The sequence below is a fragment of the Danio aesculapii genome, chromosome 13 (assembly GCF_903798145.1).
Source record: "Danio aesculapii chromosome 13, fDanAes4.1, whole genome shotgun sequence".
NCBI classification, from domain to species: Eukaryota; Metazoa; Chordata; class Actinopteri; order Cypriniformes; family Danionidae; genus Danio; species Danio aesculapii.
Genome location: NC_079447.1, coordinates 4719147 through 4734179, shown reverse-complemented (window position 1 = coordinate 4734179; position 15033 = coordinate 4719147). Strand labels below are relative to the sequence as shown.

Sequence of the window (15033 nt, the reverse complement as noted above, 5' to 3'; positions counted from 1 at the left end):
TTACAAATGTCAGTGAAAACAAGAAACATTGCATCTTTCAACCCATTAAGCGTGATAATGATGGCAATAGTACACAGATCACATGACCAGTGTGTTTGATGTGATTGGATGGCAGTGTGCGAGTTTAATGTGCTCAGCTGTGTGTGAAGGGATTATCCGTATCTACAGATCATGAGAAAATCCTTCAGTCAGCGCAGAGTCTCCTCAAACAGAAGAACTACTGCTGAAAACACTGCAAAACTGAGCCTTTCAAAACATTTCTATATATAAATATATAGCTCAAATGGCCCTGAAAAACAGAGGGATCTAACTCAATTTCTTGTTTTTGCTTAATTTAAAATAATTTAAACAATTTTAAAAGATAATAATTTAATGATTATAATTAAATAATAATTTAATTTAATGCAATAATTTAATGGTAATTATCAGGTGAAAATATTACTTGGAAATAGTGTTGTCACGATACTGGAATTCGGTATCAATCACTACTGCAATTTTAAAAACATCCATTTCCGCTAAGCACTTTCTTAAACAGCGCTGATTTGCTATTGGCTGCGTTCGAAATCGTATACTTTCATTCTATATAGAACGCTAAAAACAGTATGCGAGCGGAGTAGCATGTCTGAAGTCATAGAATTCGAATAACAGTATGCGAGAAGTTTCCGGATGACCTACTACTTCCGGCGAGATTCTGAAGTGCCCATCTAATGGACACTACGCTGTCCCATAATGTATCACGAGAGAATTCATGAATGGGAGTGAAGCAACGCAACTGATGCGGGTTGGTCATGTGATCATGACAAAATGGCGGATGTAGTACGCTTGAGTTCCATTCATACTCATATCCATTCACATCGAATTCCAGTATCAAAACCACTTGGAAATTAGAAATGTACTTAATAAATAAAATTAGCTAAACAAAATATGTTCTGACAAAAAAAAAAAAGAAATATACTAAACGAAATGGAAAGTGAACAAATAAAGGCTTGTTTAAAATATTTTTTTCAATTCCATTGAGCGTATAAATAGCGATAAGATTTGAGTTTCGGATAATACAAATATATTTAAAAATAAAATTAAAGATTCAAATGTTGAAATGCTAATGAAAAAATATTTCCAAAGGATCAACGTCCACAAACTGGGATTGAAGCGTCTTCCTGTATAATTGTTCTGACACGCGGCTGTGCTGAATCTGAAGTAAATCGCTGTAATTTATTTATTTATTATTATCTGTTTTAAAACATTTTAAACATGTAAAACTTACTCTTGATCACATTTAATGATGATTGATGATCCTAGCAAACTGAACAGATCTTTTATTCCCGGTTGCTTTGCGCACGTCTGGTCTTGTTTATATGATTATACACGTGACTACCGGGACATGTTAATACACGCAGCTGTCAATCAATTCGGTGGGCGGGGGGGACCGCACTCCTACGTAAAGTTGCGGTCGATCAGAAAACCGATCCAATTGGTCCACCGTTTTTATGTTGTTAAATTAAAAAAAAAAGCACTGGGTGTGTTTATATCACCCCAATATGACGGTCTATACACCATACATGCACATATGTCTGTCCAAACAGCTTGAAAAGTAGATTTTTCACCATAGGTGCCCTTTAATTAAATTTAAAACCCCTTAGAAAAACATATAACTACTATAACAGTGTTTAAGTAATAAACAGTGTTGATAACCCAGAATAAATTCGCATTAATACCTATACAATAGGCTAGCACATCAACGAAGCATTTCCAACTTAATATTATGAATTTGATATTAACTTTTACAATTGTATTGTAAAAGCTACATTGCATTTAATTACATTAAATTATAATAAATCAATTAGCATCTCTCAACAGTACTCTAAATTATATATATTTATATTATCTTAATTATATATATATATATATATATATATATATATATATATATATATATATATATATATATATATATATATATATATAAAACATATATATATACATATACATATACATATATATATATATATATATATATATATATACATATACATATACATATATATATATATATATATATATATATATATATATATATATATATATATATATATATATATATATACTGCACTGTAGCTATGAAGGTATTTTTTCAACTTTGAGAATTTAAATAAGCAGAAAAAATAAAGTGCGACACTTCACTCCCGCATTCAATGCAGTCAAGCAAAAGGAACCTCCAATAATCCAACTTCAGAAACATAAAAGTAAATGATAAGAACTCTCAGGGAACAGCAAGGGAACATTCAACACTACATTATAAACCCCAAGGGAATCTATAAAGGAAACTACAGATCTGTTATGAGGGAGAGGGAACAGAGCAATATCTAATACTACAGGAGACGCATTCATTCCTGAAGATGCCAAACTAGAGGAAAATCATTCCGAGGTACAAAACAACGGAGAAAAGCGACTGCCAATCTCACCAATCAGGCCTGACGAGGAGGAACGCCAGATATTAGATGCAGGGGTTAAGAGCCAGATGCCTTTGAGTTATGCAAGAAAAGCTGCAAGCAGGTGTTACTCGGCCTCCTCCAGCCCATAACCTCCAAAGGCATCGCAGACCGGACAGGACAGGACGGGACGGGAAAGGGTTGGTTTAATACAGCGTTTTTCAATTCCAGTCCTCACGCTCCACAGCTCTGCACATTTTGCATGTTTCCCTCACCACTTCATATGTTTGCTCTAAATCAACAATAAGTGCCCTGAGAAGGGAACTCCACAGGATATCCTGGTCAAAGGGAGTGTGCATGTTTGTGAAATTGCTAATTTAAATGGTATTTAAAAGTTCCAGTGAGAATAAAGTTTTGTAGATGTTAGTATCAGTCTGTTAGTTTTAAGGAGAGCTTTAAAACAGTGACAAAATCCACGTTTAGAAGATATAAACCTGAAATAAACATCAAAATCTTGCAGTTTGTCACTTCTGCCTAAATGTATTAACTATTTTTCATACTTCAGTATCTTTTCAATGCTTCTGACCAATCAAATACTCTCTAGTGTCTGATATGCCCCGCCCCCTTCAAGACGCTTCTCATTTGCATTTCATTGGATGTGCTTGAGTTCAACCACTCTCACTGGCAGAGCTGTGAAAATAAAACACTATTGGCCCTTTTTAAAAAGGGGAGGAGCTATTGTCGGTCCCACCTTCTCTTCATGGTTCAGTTGAGATTATGTCAAACATCGCATAAAAATAAACGTTTCAAAGCACTTCAAGGGACCTTTAAAGGGGCAGTAGGTGATTGTCTTCAGAAAAAAAAAATTAATTGTGCTGGTTGAAAGTTGCTTTACATTATAATAGTAATGATTAAAGTAAATAATCTAAATGTATTTATATGTATTTTTATATTCTTGGCAGGCCCGGATTAAGGATTCAGAGGCCCCTGGGCTCAATGTCTTGTAGGCCCCCTACCTAGCCGCACCCCTATAGTTAAAATAAGATTAATATAATATTTTTTGAAATAAAATTAATCTATAATGTATTGCACGCATTTTTTTTAAATAACTGATATACAGTACATGTATTTCTAGTCTATAAAGATTTAACTTATTTTTAAAGCATTTAAAGCACACTTTGAAAAAAAAATACTAATACAACTAGTGAAAATGAATGGATTTTAATATACTTGTTCAAGTTCACTGATGCAGTACTAAAAAATTATATTTAAAAGGTATTTTTAATGCATAACTTCTACAAACTTATAATGCATATGATTTGGACAACACCTCTCCAATCCAGTTCTATGAATCTGAGTCCTCCACAATACACACTCTTATTAATGATTCCTACTTGTCTTCCTCGTGATGAAGAGCAGGTTAAATCTGCTATGTAGTGGGGGAAAAAAGAAGAACGTGTTCATCAGATGCTGGATTCGAACCGGGTTCAAGATCGATCGCGTCAAAAGACATTGTCATGCACTTTACGAGCTACGCCACTCACACTGCTGTTTGTTTCGCTCTTTAGTTTTGTTGTCTCTGTCAGTCAAACAGTGATGGGCGTGAATTGCTTAACTAGCTTATTCCAACGAGGTGCGCTTATTGCACTTAGCCTAAATAGACAGTACAAAATCTGCATTTCTTCACCCCTCGCAGGGGCCCCAAGTGCGCACGGGTCCCTGGGCCTGTGCCTATAATGCCTGTTGGTTAATCCGGCCCTGATTCTGGGTAAGGCGTAAGATCATGCTCAGAGTGTGTGTGTATGTGTGTGTGTGTTTGTTTTCAGCAGAGATCTGGTCAGAAAAGCTAGGTAAAACGCTAGTGTGGACGTGGATCATTTCGTTCTAAAATGCCATTTTAAAACTAAGATGTATTAGTGTAAACGGGGCCTAAGTGTGTATTTTTCGCGAGCGGGTTGCTGCTGTGACAGGGGCGGGGTGGACAATCGAGATGTCGGCTCAGCATCATGATGTCTATCGGCCATCAGCGATGGACGATGACATCATCTTTCAACCCAACCCACGTGGTGCCAAACCTTTATAGGTTTCTTTTTTTCTGTTGAACTCTAAAGAAGATATGTTGAAGAAAGCTGGAAACCTGTAACAATTGACTTTCATAGTATTTTCTTTTCCTACAATGAACGTCGATGATTACAGGTTTTCAGCTTTCTTTTTGCAGGTGCTCAACATTAAAAAATAAGTCATAAAGGTTTGAAACTATTTTGCAATTTTGCGTGAACTGTCCCCTTTAAATTACCTAAAAATGATCCGTAATGCCTTAATTGCCTTTTTAGGTAGATAAATAGTTTAAATTACAGTAGCTTGTTAACTGATTACACCCAAAACTTCTGGTAACTGTTGCTCAAAATAATAATAATAATAATAAATTCAATGAACGTTACAGAATGAAGTAAAGATTTTGCCTGATCAGGGTGTAGTAGGGCATACATCTCAACCCTCCTGTTTTTTCCAGGATTCTCCTGTATTTTACAGTTCTATCCCGCTATCAACCCGTAAAAGTATTTTCCCGTATTTCTCCCGTATTTTCAGTCTTTCTCTGAAGAGAGGCAAATAAACATTAAAGAGTCGAGTCTCCCTAAACGCAACCCATAACGCCGAATCACTAAGGGCCGCCCCTTGCTCTTAAATGTGCGTCTGTTCTGTGCTTTTGCTTTGTTTATGGCAGGATTTCCATTCCTTTTCATTACAGGTGCCGTCTCCCCTTCATATGCAATCCTCAAAACAGTCATATAGTGGTGCATGACTGTCACCTGACGCGGTCCATAGTGATAAATAGACGCTGTTTCCCAAACGGATTCTGTACACGCGATTTGAAGCTGAGTAAAAAGTCTGGGTTTTGAGTGCGTGTTCGAACAGACATATACACATAATTAATCATAATAATATCTAAAGATGTCGATCTTGGTGGGTTTTGTTTTTCAAACAACTAATTTCATCCTAAATGAGCATAAAAGTTAGGAAAGCAATCGAAAGCTTTCATAATAACGCTAGATCTGTGCATTTTTAAAGTGACACCTGTTATTTAATGTAATGAAAAGAAAAAAAATCTAAATAAATAAGAGATTCATTCGTTGCTCTTAAATCAGAATGTGTAAGTTATACAGTAAAGAAACAACTAATGAGATTTGATAGCTTGAATCTATTTCATTATAATAGCTTTTAATTTGAATAAGCTGAACTGTTTGCTAATGTATTTGCTGCTAATGTATACTATTACTTTTTTATTTTGTAAATAATAATAATAAAACATATAACTGACCATTTAACTGGTTATTTACATTGAAACTGCTCCAAATGAACATATTTAGTAATTTGGGGATTTTTTAGGGGGGGGGGGGGGGGGGGGGGAGGGGCATATCCCTTATTATGGAGGCATATGCCTTACTTTCACAACATAATGTTGATAGGTATGGTAGAAGGCAGCAATTCACACACTATCTGGGGACCCTATCAAGCAGGACATCGTTAGAGCATGGAGCTGCTAATCAGAATCAGGTGTGTTACATAAGAGAGACATCCGAAATGTGCAGAGGATTGGCCCGTAAGGACTGGAGCTGAGAAGCCCTGGTTTAATGTGTGAGGACAGACTCACCGCACTGGGCACCTGGGCCGCTTTGGGACGTTTTGAGTGGTCCAGAGCAAAGATAGTATACTCAGAGAGAAAAGCAGGCTCTGCTATCATCCCAGCCAGCAGCTGAGCGAACCCCACACACACGTCAACGCATTAATGAAGAGCAATGAGAAAAACAACACGATGAGTGAAATGACAGAGAAAGAGCTGGAGCATGACAGAAGAATGACATCTGTGGAAACACAAATAGAGTTGAGACAGCGGATCCACACCGAGAGATGGCAGATTTACACTGTTTGATGTCACTACCACAGCCGGACTGGTGTCAAATCATCATGTGCTGTTAGTGGAGACATCAAAAACATAATTCTATCCATCGTGGCACAGAAGAAAAATTAGGGCTCAAAAATAAGGATGGATGAGCTGAAAAAGCTCTCTTGTCCCTTAAACTTTAGGTGTAGTAAATATACCACAAAAATAAAGTTCTGACTTTTATTTTTTAACTATCTCTAACTGCAAACTCAACTTATTTTCAGTGAAAAAGCCAACATTTAGTACAGAATTGATATAAATAATTTAATTTAATTTATAATTTTGTACAAAATTCAATATATAAATGTTCAAAATAAATAAATAATAATAAACGCATTTAAATGTATATAAATAAATATTTATACATCATACATAATATTTTATAAATAATCCTTTAATATAATTACAAAAACAATACAAATATTTTTCGTCTCGGACTGAAAACTCAACTTATTTTTAGTGAAGATTAAGTATTGTATGCATTATATAAATATTAAAATGATAATATATCTAAATCAATAAATAAATTACAAAAATATATTTTATAGACAAATATTTATAGATCATACATAATATTTTAGAAATAAATTCTTAAATATAATTACAAAAAAAAATACCTAATTTTCTTATCTCGGACTGAAAACTCAACATATTTTCAATGAAAATGCACAAGATTAATATGCATTATATAAACATTAAAATTATAATATCTCTAAACCAATCAATATATTATAAAAAATGTATTTTATAAATAATTACTTATAGATCATACATAATACTTTATAAATAATTCTTAAATAAAATAATAAAAACAGTACACAATTTCTTCGTCTCGGACTGAAAACTCAACTTATTTTCAATGAAAATTAAAAAATTCCAAATAGAAAGCATTATATAAACATTAAAATTATAATATATCTAAATCAATAAATAAATAAAAAATATATATTTAAAAAAAAATTATACATTATACAAAGTATTTTAGAAATAATTTTATAAATATAACTACAAAAAAATGCATCTCGGACTGAAAACTCAACATTTTTTCAATATGTAAATGCACAAAATTGGTACAATATGGATTTTATTAATATTAAAATTATAATATCTATAAATCAATAAATAAATTATAAAAATGCATGTTATAAATAAATATTCATACATCATAATATTTTATAAATAAATTCTTAATCTCAACTTATTTTCAATGAAAATGCAACCATTTAGTACAGAATGCATTATATAAATATTAAAATTATAATATCTCTAAATCTTTATATAAATTCTAAAACATATTGTCAATCACAAAAAATACTTTATAAATCAATTCTTAATACATTTACAAAACAAAAAAAAAACACTTTTTCATCTCGGACTGAAAACAACATATATTCAATGAAAATGCACAATATTAGTACAATATGCATTATATAAAGATTTAAAATATAATATCTCTAAATCAATACATAAATTATAAAAATGTATGTAATAAATAAATATTCATACATCATAATATTTTATAAATAAATTCTTAATCTCAACTTATTTTCAATGAAAATGCAACCATTTAGTACAGAATGCATTATATAAATATTAAAATTATAATATCCCTAAATCTTAAAAAAAAATTCTAAAAACATATTTTCAATCACAAAAAAATACTTTATAAATAAATTCTTAAATACAATTACCAAAAAATACACAATTTTTTTTTCATCTCGGACTAAAAACTGAACTTGTTTTCAATATGTAAACGCAAAAAATTTTATAATATGCATGATATAAATATTAAAATATAATATCTCTAAATCAATAAATAAATTATAAAAAAAATTACTTTCAATCATACATAATATTTTATAATTAAACTATTAAATATAATTAAAAATATAATTATCTCGGAAATGAAAATGCATTACAGAAAAATGATACAGAATGCATTATGTAAATATTAAAATTATATCTAAATCCATAAATAAATTACAAAACATTTTATTTATTAAATATTTATATGATTTATACATTATGTGTAATATTGTATAAATAAATTATTAAATATAATTACTACATATTTTATTTTTAAAAATACATTTTAATTTTCTAAAAACAATTAAACAAAAACTATTTTATTATTAAAAATATTATATTATATAATTATAATATATTTTAAATATTTAATATATTTTAAAAACAACAACTTATTATTAATATAGTTTTATAGTAAAAAATTCACAATTTAACAATATTTTCAACATTTATATAAAAAAACTATACATATAAAACCTAAAATATTTATAAAATAATGTTGGCAGTCCAATAAAAAAAAAAAAAACTAATAAAAAAAAAACTTATTGTTGAGCCCTGGAAATGTTGAGATGATGTGGAATTCACTCACTCTGAGATCTGATGGCAATTTCAGAAAGTAATACAAACAGAAAATATGGTATTTATCAAAACCTCAGCTCACTCATCAGTAAATTTGGATTACCCACAATGGTCACAAACTCTTGAGCTTTGATTCATAAAAAGAGAAGACAACAAAAATCACCAAAAGAAAAGATAGTAACTTGATTCATAATAAAAACACCCAACAATAAACCAAGCAAAGATTCTGGGAAAATGTGCGTCATTATTTGGCATGTTTAAAAGTTTGTGCTTCAAAGGGGGTTTAATGTCACAATCCATAAATGACTAAACTGCATCATCCAGACTATTATTAGCACAATAATAGCATGTGATGTGTAAACCAACCAGCTGGAGATTATCAAACCCATTTCATATCTCTGCACAATGTTCTCTGTAAAACAAGAGGCAGATCACTCAACTTAAGAAAACAGCATGTTTACGTCTGAGACTTCATATTAAAACTGTAATCCAAGAAATTAAAGAGAGATTTTCTTTGTGTAAATGCATTTGCCAAATAAATAAACAAACGTGAATGTAAAAAGATGCTTCTCAGGTTTAAACTGATAAATTCTTCCATTATAGTTTAGATATTGCTGCATATATGACACCTCCACACTAGACATACAGTTGAAGTCAAAATTATTCACCCTCATGTGGATTTTCTTTTTCAAATATTTCCCAAATGATGTTTAACAGAGTAAAGATTTTTTTCACAGTATTTCCTATAATATATTTTCTTCTGGAGAAAGTCTTATTGGTTTTATTTCGGCTAGAATAAAAGCAGTTTTAATTTAATTAAGGTCAATATTATTAGCCCAATTAAGCAATATTTGTTTTGGATTGTCTACAGAAAAAAAGACTTGCCTAGTTAACCATATTTAACCTAGTTAAGCCTTTAAATGTCACTTTAAGCTGTATAGAAGTGTCTTGAAGAATATCTAGTCAAATATTATTTACTGTCATCATGACAAAGATAAAACAAATCAGATAGAAATGAGTTATTAAAACTATTATGTTTAGAAATGTGCTGAAAAAATCTTGTTCCCTTAAACAGAAATTGGGGAAAAAATATACAGGAAGGCTAATAACTCAGGAGGGCTAATAACTCTGACTTCAACTGTGAATATTTTTGTTATAATACCTGTTAATAAACCTTTATTGCAGCTTAGTTCAATATCATGATAATACCCTCTACTAGGGATAGCAACGGCTCATGAATAAAAAAAACATTCAGTTCTCTTTTTCACTGTTCAATACACATATTAGTTTGACAGGGAAGTGTTTATTTGGAGTATTTTGGTACCTGACTGGAATATGTGATCAACAAAAGAATAAATTAAACATTAAGACTGAAATTAAAATACATGGCCTTGAACTTTTTTTAAATACTGTAAGCAGTAGATTATGAGACTATTGAAGTATGTTGAAGAATGGTATGTACATTTGAGGTTAGAATTATTAGCCCTCCTGAATTATTAGCCACCCTGTTTATTTTTTCCCCAATTTCAATTTCTGGAAAGATTTCTTCAACACATTTCTAAATATAATAGTTTTAATAACTCATTTCTATCTGATTTATTTTATCTTTGTCATGATGACAGTAAAAATTATTTGACTAGATATTTTTCAAGACACTTCTATACAGCTTAAAGTGACATTTAATGGCTTAACTAGGTTAATAAGGCAAGTCATTGTATAACGATGGTTTGTTCTTCAGACAATCGAGAGAAAAAAATATAGCTTAAAGGGGCTAATAATAATGACCTTAAAATTGTTTTAAAAAAATTATTTTATCCAAAATAAAACAAATAAGAATATCTCCAGAAGAAAAAATATTAAAGGAAATACTGTAAAAATTACTTGCATTTGGGAAATATTTTTACAAGAAAATAAATGAAAAATAGGAATAGGATGGCTAATAATTCTGATTTCAACTGTACTGTAAGTGTTACAATAGGGGATCTTTATTACAACATAAATAATTTGACAATTTTGTGAACCATCCCACCCCTACCCTATACCATGAAAAAAAGCTTAAGCAAATGACCACTACAAGATATTCTAATTAGCCCACAAACACTGAGACATTCTTGTGCTGTGTTATGCCAGTAGGGTGTATTCTTACTCAGTTCAGATATTGTGTGCAGAAGAGTTAAAGGGCATTCCTGGCACATGGAAGCAGATGCTCATAAACATGCATTCAGAGGCAGAAAAGCTTTTCAGTGTTTATTTACCTCTCTGTCGCTCGGGGAGGACGGAGCATCTTGGTGCAGGAAAGGGGGCTGAGGACGCCTCTCTCCTGAACTCACCTGCGGGACACAACAAGTCAAAATGATTAGCCCTCCTGTGATTTTTTTATTTTATTTTATTTTTTCAATATTTCTCAAATGATGTTTAACAGAGAAATTTCATTAACTCTATTATTACAACGGTGCAGACACAAAAACTCATTCATTCATTTTATTTTCGGCTTAGTCCCTTTAATAATCCGGGGGCGCCACAGCGGAATGAACCGCCAACTTATCCAGCATATGCTTTATGCAGCAGATGCCCTTCCAGCCGCAACCCATCTCTGGGAAACACCCATAAACACCCACTCACACTCGCACTATGGACAATTTAGTCTTCCAAATTCACCTGTACCGCATGTCTTCGGACTGTGGAGGAACACAAAAACTCTTATAATCAATTTATTGTTTTAATAAATTAATAAGTCAATTTACAAGAAAGTAATGTAAAAAAATAAATAAATACCGCAATTTCCTTTTTTCTGGACATATATAATGGAAGTATCATGGTAACTTTGAGAGTTACTTAAGAGCTCCATGCAAATATCATAGATATACTGTGGTATAATTAAAAGTACCATTGTATGATGTTTAACAGAGCAAGGAATTTTTCACAGTATTTCCTATAACGTTTTTTCTTCCAGAGAAAGTCTTATTTGTTTTATTTCGGCTAAAATATAAGCAGTTTAAAATTAGATAAAAAAAAAACATTTGAAGTTCATTATTATCAGCGCCCTTAAGAATTTTTTTTTCCAATAATCTACAAATTAAACCATCGTTATGCAATGATTTGCTTAATTATCAGTTTTTACTTTCTTATTATTATTATTTAATTTGAGCCAAACTAACAGAAATTAGACTTTCTCAAGAAGAAAAACAGTTATTGGAAATACTGTGAAAAAAGTCATTGCGCTGTTAAACAGCACTGAATAATCTATCTCATGTACTCTTCCCATTTTATGATCTTTTACCATCTGGTAGAAGATACAGAACCTTCCGCTGGAAGCCAAACAGACTTAAGAACTCTTATCCCAGTGTCAATAACACTGTTGAACACTGATCCATAGTGTGCTTATGTTTTTCTTGTATGCAATTCTTTTGCATGCTTATTTTATAATTTTTATTGTTTCAGAACTTGCTGAAGTGCTCTGTGAGTCTACACAAAATTTCCCCTTGAGGGACAATAAGTGTACAAACAAACAAACAAACTTGGGAAATATTTGAAAAAAAAAAAACTAAACTTCACAGTAGAGCTAATAATTTTGTCTTCAATAATTTTTTTTTTTTAAATTAAAAACTATTTACAAACACTTAATATCATGCCTTATAAAGCTTAATTTTATACACAAAAAATATATATTAGATTTTGCAGGACATTTATAAGTTTAACTGCATTTTTTGTTCAAATAGAGCAGAATATTCTAAAGTTCAACGTGTTTAGGGAAGCATGTTTATGAGCTCTTGGGTCTGGTTAACAGGTCAGGCTGGTTTGTGGGTCATCAAGTGGTTGACAATGGAAGGCAGGAGATTAAAATGACTGCTCTGATCTAAAATCCTTTAAATGTCTCAACATTATCTTTATTAGTAAAACGGTACAGACACAAAACACTTTAACACTGTGGTATAAATCAAATTACAAGGTGGTAATGTTAAAAAAAATACCACAATTACATTTGTTTCTGGACGTATACCATGGTAGAATCAGGGTAACTTTGAGAGTTACTCAAAAATGACATGCAAATATCATACATATACCGTGTTATATTTAAATGTAGCATTGTATCATATGAGAACCATCACTGTACCATAGCACTAATACAGTAGATCAAATATTAATAAGATAACTAACAGCAACACTATGATACATGACAATTGTCAAGTAATGTCAGTCTTATTGGAAATATCCTGGTGTAACATGTAAATATCACGATGAATTAATATGACAATCATTTATTACCACAGTATAAATAAATCAAAGTACCACATAACAATCATCTAACATCACCATGTTTTGGTGCTAACGTTACTTTATTAGCATACATCCAATCATCTAGTTTAAGATTGATTCTAAGAGCTAACACTATACTTTAGATCTATATTATACTAATAAGAGTGTTAAACTGTCAGTAAACAATATATTTGATGTTTGTTTTGTTTTGTTAGCATACATGCTACATGGGTAAAGTGCACTGACCTGCGGCTGCGCGCTGCTCCGCTGAGGCGACTGCTCGTCTATTACCTTCTGCTTCAGCTTTTTAAACATCACTCCATGCGATAATTGTCACTTTAGGAAAGATTTTACAGTCCGTTCAGCAAGGGACGAAACTTGATGAATCTGTGGATGAAAGCAGTGCGCAGATGCAGCTGACGTGGAGGAAAAAGTGAGCAGCTACGGGTCCGCGAGAGGATCAGAAAGGACGAGGAAGAGTTACTGTACAACATGAACAGTGTGGCATTATAATAACATGAACTTCTGTGTGTATTTCCAAGAATAACGTGGTATTCTCCAAAAGAAAATAGTAACATAGTACTTTCTTTCTTTCTTTTTTACTGCTTTATTTATTTATTTATTTATTTATTTATTTATTTATTTATTTATTTATTTGTTTGTTTGTTTGTTTGTTTGTTTGTTTGTTCCAGTTATACTTTTTGTTTTATGGTTTTAATATTAGCTAAATGCTCCTGCAGTGTAGATATTATAATATAGTATTATTATGCGGTGGTGCAGTGGGTAGCACAATCACCTCACAGCAAGAAGATTGCTGCTTTGAGTCCCGGCTGGGTCAGTTGACATTTCTGTGTGGAGTTTGCATGTTCTCCCAGTGTTCGTATGGGTTACCTCTGGGTGCTCCGGTTTCCCCCACACTCTAAAAAATGTTGAGTTATTTATTTAACCTAATGGTTGAGTTAAATATTGTCGGGTTATTTTTTTACTTTTATTGGGTTATTTATTAAAAACTCAACCAGTTGGGTTTAATATTTGGTGCATTGTTGGGTTATTTTTAACCTTTATTGGGTTATTTATAGGGCTGCATGGTGGGGCAGTGGGTAGCATGTGCGACTCACAGCAAGAAAGTCGCTGGTTCGAGCCTCGGCTGGGTCACTTGGCTTCTGTGTGGAGTTTTCATGTTCTCCCTGTGTTCACATGGGTTTCCTCCGGGTGCTCCGGTTTCCCCCATAGTCCAAAGACATGCGGTACAGGTGAATTGGGTAGGCTAAATTGTCTGTATGTATGTGTGTGTGAATAAGTGTGTATATGTTTCCCAGTGATGGGTTTCAGCTGGAAGGGCATAAAACAAATGCTGGATAGGTTGGCGGTTCATTCTGCTGTGGCGACCCCAGATTAATAAAGGGACTAAGCTGAAAAGAAAATGAATGAATGAATGACATTGGGTTAAAATAACCCATAGTTGGGAAGGTGCTATAATAACCTATAATTGGGTTATATTTTGGGGTATTTTTTTTTTATATATATAATTATTTTTAGGGGTTTTTCACCTTTAATTTGGATAGGATAGTGGAGGTTACAGACAGGAAAGCATTAGGAGCAGAGAGAGGGGAATGGTTGGCAAAGGACCTCGAGCCGGGAATCAAACTCGGGTTGCCGCCAGCACCATGGTGTTATATGTCGGCGCACTTAACCACTAGGCTATTGGCGCCGACGGGGTATTTTAACCCATCTATTTTAACAGAGTACAACGATGAATGATTTATTTGACATTTACCATTAACCAACATGTCATTGTTTTGTAAAAACGTTTGTAAAAATCACAGTCGTAAATAAAAACATCCAGTGTGTTCATGAACTTCCACAAATTACCAAAACGGAAAGATTTCATTTAAACACAATTTATTATGAACATAAAATGCTGCAATGATAGATTAATTGTGTTTCAGTGATCTAAACACACATAACATATACTAATAGGTCATTAATATTAAGTAATATAGTGATTTTGAACTTGAA

General features: G+C 32.1%; 1 protein-coding gene across 3 annotated transcripts in view; it reads right to left on the bottom strand.

Moving 5' to 3' along the window:
- golga4 (golgin A4) overlaps positions 1–13453 on the bottom strand; it is a 92569-nt gene extending 79116 nt beyond the window's left edge. For 2 of the 3 annotated variants that reach the window (XM_056471377.1, XM_056471378.1), the window contains exons 1-3: positions 13261–13453; positions 11013–11087; positions 6082–6183 (exon numbers count right to left, since the gene is read on the bottom strand). In XM_056471377.1, the coding sequence (XP_056327352.1) occupies positions 6082–6183; positions 11013–11087; positions 13261–13329 (246 nt within the window). In that variant the 5' untranslated portion in view covers positions 13330–13453. The remainder of the gene's footprint in view (positions 1–6081; positions 6184–11012; positions 11088–13260) is intronic. The other variant, XM_056471379.1, reaches the window with a different exon arrangement.
- Between the last annotated feature and the right edge of the window lie 1580 nt (positions 13454–15033).